The sequence below is a fragment of the Mirounga leonina genome, unplaced genomic scaffold (genome assembly GCF_011800145.1).
Source record: "Mirounga leonina isolate KUSES-001 unplaced genomic scaffold, KU_Mleo_1.0 Mir_115, whole genome shotgun sequence".
Taxonomy (NCBI): domain Eukaryota; kingdom Metazoa; phylum Chordata; class Mammalia; order Carnivora; family Phocidae; genus Mirounga; species Mirounga leonina.
In genome coordinates, this window is record NW_023270268.1 from 101323526 (window position 1) to 101329525 (window position 6000).

The 6000-nt window shown below is 36.6% G+C and overlaps 1 protein-coding gene across 1 annotated transcript in view; it reads left to right on the forward strand.

The window, feature by feature from the left end:
• The window catches only part of CIP2A (cellular inhibitor of PP2A), a 35915-nt gene that overhangs the window by 20096 nt on the left and 9819 nt on the right, over positions 1-6000 (forward strand). Inside the window, exons 12-16 of the mRNA XM_035000215.1 lie at positions 296-395; positions 1884-2002; positions 4442-4637; positions 5120-5194; positions 5290-5400. Of these exons, the coding sequence (XP_034856106.1) occupies positions 296-395; positions 1884-2002; positions 4442-4637; positions 5120-5194; positions 5290-5400 (601 nt within the window). The remainder of the gene's footprint in view (positions 1-295; positions 396-1883; positions 2003-4441; positions 4638-5119; positions 5195-5289; positions 5401-6000) is intronic.

The window sequence follows — 6000 nt, forward strand, 5'->3', positions numbered from 1 at the left end:
ACCAGAGGGAGAGGGAGAAGCAGGCCTCCCGCCAAGCAAGGAGCCCGATGCGTGGCTCGATCCCAGGACTCTGGGATCATGACCTGAGCCGAAGGCAGCGGCTTAACCGACTGAGCCACCCAGGCGCCCCTGGTCTCTATTGTATTTTTACTTCTCAAAAGAAACAGTACTTTATCTTCCTAAGGTTTAAAAACAAAGGTGTTGATTTTTTCAGAATTTCTTTAGAATTATGGACAGAAATAAAGTTCTAAGCAATTTTTTTAGTTATCTAATTTAAATATGATTTATTTTTAAGCAAACTTGCTGCTGATGTAGTTTTGAAAACTCTTGATTTGATGAACAAACTTAAACAGTTGGTTCCTGGTATGGAAGTAAGCTTCTATAAAATTCTTCAGGTGAGTTTAAACTCTTCAAATATTGAAATTTATTTGTAAATAAATGCTTCCTAATGTGTGAGTTTCTGTTTTAATATTCTTGATCGTTAGAAAATGTTTCTCTTAGAATTGGCCATCAGAAGAAAGTTAATTGCCTTAAGTAGCTATAATGTTCCCACTACATGGTAATTTTACATAGTTTTGCAGGAATTGAACCTAAATGCTTCTGACTGTAACGTACAGGATGTTCATGATAGTAGAGCTTCCTCAGCCTTTTTCCTTTCTCATGTCATACTTTAGGTTTCTTCGTTTATTTCTAATAGCATTGCAGTGCAGAGTTTTTGGTTGGGATTGATGGTGTAGGGTATTAAGGGGATAAGGGACACATCTGGAAGAAAAGGACTTGATTGTGAGTGATAATAAGATTAGAGAGGGTGTGCAGAGAATAGCTGAGTAACAAATTTCGATGATGGTAGCTGAATAAGAGCTTTAATGTTTACCTTGATAGCCACAAAACCTGATTATAATAGATACTTAGCAAACATGTATGAATTGAGTTACTATAATAAACAAAGATGGCTCTGGTCTGTATGGACAGGGTAGAAGCCAAAACGGAAACCTTACACGGGAGCCACTTGTACACTTTGGAGAGCATAATGCTTAAGAGATGGGGTTCAGATGTTGACTCCCATCAGTCAGTCACGTCAGTGCAGACTTGAGCAAGCTATTTCACTTGTCTGAGCTCTAGCTTCCTTAACTACAAAATGAAAATAATGAATCCCCCTCCATGGGAGCAGTTACAAGGGTTACCATGAGGGTTATGGAGATAAAGCCCAGCTCTTAACATGGTTTTGTGGCATAAGATTATACTTGAGTGCTTACAAAACACTCAACATTGTAAAATGTAGATAACTATAAAGGATTCATATTTTAGTATTTTTTCTCTGTTAACTTAAAAATTGAGTCAAACTGATTTTGCGTCAATTAGGAGATGTTTTTCAGAATAAATGATTTGGGGCTTAAAGTACTAATGTAAAATATTTACTGACATGAAGGACTTATGCTTTAAGTATAATTGTTTCAGTTACTGAATTAGAATTTTTTTAGTTAATTTGAATTTTATTTTTATTTTTGACTTTAATTAGAAATGATTAACTATTGTTTCTTACAGCCAGATTTTCTTTTAAGAGTAGCTAGAAAAATAAAACAGTAATTCAAAACATCAGTCAGTTGTGGATGATATTTTAAATTCATCAAAATATTTAAGATGTGATTTTCATAGGTATAACAAACTTCTGCCAGATTTTTTTAAAGCTAGTGTTCATATTGACTGCATAGATAATTATAACAAAGTAAAGGCTAATAAATACATTCAAACATCAGATAGAAACCTTTCAGAATTTGCCTAGAATTAATTTATGATTTAGCTCTGTTTACTCACCTTGCTCTAAAAATCCTGACATTATTTATTCTTTGTGCCTTTGGTTTTCTGGTTTCTGATTTGCTTAGGATCCACGCCTGATTACTCCCTTGGCTTTTGCTTTAACATCAGATAATAGAGAACAAGTACAGTCTGGACTGGGAATATTATTGGAAGCTGCTCCACTGCCAGATTTTCCTGCTTTAGTGTGAGTTGTAGTCATTTGCAGTGTATCTCTTGTGGTGCTAGAATATCCTGCTGTGTGTCTTTAGTAGTCCTTGATATAGATAGATTAGAAAACTTGTGAATCAAAGACTTCATTATAACAGTAATTTTTCAAGTGATTAAAAGAAAATTTGATTCCAGTAACTGAAAAGACCAGGTCTATACTCAGGGAAAGCTAGCTTTAGGTGGGTTAAATATGTTTTCCAGGCACTATGCCTCTCTGTCTCTCACCTCTTCTATTTGACATAGTAGCTTCTGGACTATGCTTACATCTTACTAGTTTAGTTCTTACATAGAACGAGCTTTCCCTGTGTCAGCTATACTAAAAAAAAAAAAAAAATTTAGATTAGATGTGAGGAAGAACTTCCTCAGCTTAAGTTTGCCAGAGAATAAAATGGGAAGCGGCTCTAAAGGATTAAACACTTAATAAACAACATAGCTTTTAGGACTAAAAAACAGCCAACAAAAACAAAACAGGAAAGAAAACAAAGAGCTTTCCCTTGCCAGTTGTTTAAATGGTAAGTCTAAGCATCACTTCCATTGACTGGATCTGGGTCATTTGCCAATGAGGGACCTTGGCAGATACCAAGTGTTCATCTATGAGAACTACATGAACTGAAAATCAGTTTGGGGGCGGTGGGGGGATTCCTAAAGAAAAATTTTGTGCTTTTATCAGAAAATGGAATAGATAATGGCCAGGCAGAATTGTCCACTATTCTCATTAATTTCAAACATTAAGAGAATATTTGCTATTTTTCTGTTATTGTTAAAGATTTTATTTATTTGAGAGAGCAAGAGAGAGCGTGCACAACTGGGGGGAGGGGCAGGAAGAAGTAGTCTCCCCACTGAGCCATGAGCCCAACATGGGGAGACATGGGGCTCGATCCCAAGATACTGGGATCATGACCTGAGCCAAGGGCAGACCCTTAACCGACTGAGCCACCCAGGTGCCCCTCTGCTGTTTCTTTTAACTGACTTAGCAAACTCATTTTTCAGAATTAATAATTTAGTCATAAATTAAGAGATTAAGAACTATGGAGAACAAGACCTAGAGACCAAATAATCAAAATTCTCTTCATTGTATAGTAGTATTTTTAAACAAATGGATAAATAGGGAGCTTCTCAAGTTAAAATCTAGAAATGGTCTGTGAAGCTGCTTCATTTTGTGGTGGCTTGGTTGCTCCAACTGTGGCAATCTAACATAAAGGAAAGCCCTAGTGTTTCAGAACGGAAAGCTTCAGCTTCACTAAAGTGGGAGTCTCATCCTCTCTCTGTATATGAAATCTTCCTACCATGTCTTTGTATCTGGGCTGCCCCTGTCTTACTGGTGTTATGTAATTTTCTCTTTAGACACTATCTCAGGTGTTCATTTATTTATATCTGTTTATGCCTTTGTTTATATCATATTAGTTAAATAAGGTAAATTTATATGTTGGATAGATGGGTGGGTGGGTACATAAGTAGGTTTTTTGGTGTACGTTTCTGTCTGGTGAGGGCCAGCTGTGTGCCAGGCCCTCTTCTAGTCATTTTAGATACTGCGGCAAATTAGACTTGGGGCCTCTGTCATATGGTTTACATTCTATTTGGGAGACAAGTTAAAAAAATTAAGTTTCATAATATGCATGTCAGTATGGGTGGAGGGGCCTCTCTGAGGAAGTGAATTTGAACTGAGACCTAATGATAAGAAGGAGCCAACTCTATGCAGATCTGGTGGGAAGAATGTTCTAGTAAAGGAACAACTTATTCAAAGACCATGTGGCAGGAACAAGACATGATAAATGGAAGGGGCAGAATGGGAGTCAGGTTGGTGAGTAGATACCGAGTGAGAAAGGGCAAGGATAAAGGACATAGCTAAAGGACAAGTGATGTTGCCCATTGTAAGAAGGATGTTCTTACCAATAGCAATAATGTTGTACTTAATTTTTACAAATAATCCATACTCACACACTAGTTCTAGTGCTTCCAGACCAGAGGTGGAATTGTCATTTTAAAGGATTGTAAGTAGAAAAGCAGTTCCTTGGCAAATATTTAGGGTATTTTCCAAAATTTGGCTTCATCATAGACTCCAAGGTTACTTCAAAAATATTTGAAGGCTTATATTCCCAAAGATCCATTCTAGAGATTCTCTAAGTCTATACTAACTGCCTTTTCCTCTATTTTTTTAAAAGATTTTATTTATTGAGAGAGAGAGAGCACACAAGTGGGATGGGGGACGCAGACAGAGAAGGGGAGAGAGAATCTCAAGCTAGCATGGAGCCTGTGTTGGGACTGTGTCTCACGATCCTGAGATCATGATCTAGGCCGAAATCAAGAGTTGGACATTCAACTGACTTGAGCCAACCCAGGCTCCCCTTCATTTTTTTGTAATTCTTTCTTTCTTTTTTCTTTTCTTTTTTTTTTTTTTTTTTTTACTTCTATTCAGACTTGGAGAAAGTATAGCAGCAAACAATGCCTATAGACAACAGGAAACAGAACATATGCCCAGGAGAATGCCCTTGCAATCACTAAATCACAGTCTTCCAACATCAGTAAAATGTTTAACTCCTCCACTTTTGAAAGCTAGAGTTCCTGGATTGAACATTGAGGAATTAATAGAAAAACTTCAGGCTGGAATGGTGGTGAGTGGTAAATAGCCATTATAAATGGGATTCTGCCTGGTACATACCAACTAAATATTAGCCCTTATTATAACATTTATTTAAATAACTTTAGATGCAAATTTGATCAATGAAACCTTATCTTTTAATATGAAAATAACAATATTCTAGAAAATTTGGAAAGAAAAAATTAGCCATAAAATTCCCACATTTTAACACAGCAATCATTTTTTCCCCCCAGTCTTACCCAGTTAGCCCACCCCCATCCTCTCTATCCCCCTGTTTAAGAAATATAACCCATAAACATATCAAGTCCTACCCAGATACTCTTCTGCAATAGCCAGGTTAGTGAAATGTTTGTGAACCGCCTAATACAGCATTCATTTTTTTACTTTGTTACTCATTATTAAGTCTTAATGATTTAGTTTCACACTAGACATTTATTTTTTTATTGTGTTGAGTGTTAAAATTTTCTGATTTTTGACTGTTGTATTAAAACTTAGGTAAAGGATCAGATTAATGATGTGAGAATATCTGACATAATGGATGTATATGAGATGAAACTGTCCACATTAGCCGTGAGTACAAGCTTATTTTAACTATACCTAACAGTTAAGCTTTAATAGATGTTTTTCTGGTAAGTGATAAAGATTGATGGTATGTTTTCTTACAGTCCAAAGAAAGCAGGCTACAAGATCTTTTGGAAGCAAAAGCTCTAGCCCTTGCACAGGCTGATAGACTGATTGCTCAATATCGCTGTCAAAGAACTCAAGCTGAGACAGAGGTGTGTACAATATAAAGACTTATCTGATAAGTAGAAAAATAAATGAAGTAGAACATGTACAAAATTTTAGTGCTATTTTTGTTACTGTTTGAAGTAAACTGTTCTCAGCATTTGACACGATTACTCCCTCCATCTTGAAACCCTTCCCCCTTTAATTTTGATCACCCTATTATCTTCTGATTTTCTTTCTACACTGATGGATATTCTTTTCCTATATCCTTTAGGGACTTCTTTCTCCATTCAACCCTTAAATGTTGGGTTTTCCCAGCATTATGTTCTAAGTCCTTTGCCCTTCTTTAGGTGGTCCAGGGTTTCAGTCATTACTAGAATGTTAATGCCACCAATTTCATATGCCGAGCCCAGATCCTTTACCCTAAGCACTAATGCTTCCTGTATAGCTCTGTTTAAATATATAGCAAATATTTCCCATTCAGCATGACCAATCCTGAATTCATCACCCTTTTTTTTTTTTAAGATTTTATTTATTTATTTATTTGAGACAGAGAGAATGAGAGACAGCACAAGAGGGAAGAGGGTCAGAGGGAGAAGCAGGCCCCCCGCTGAGCAGGGAGCCTGATGCGGGACTCGATCCCGGGACTC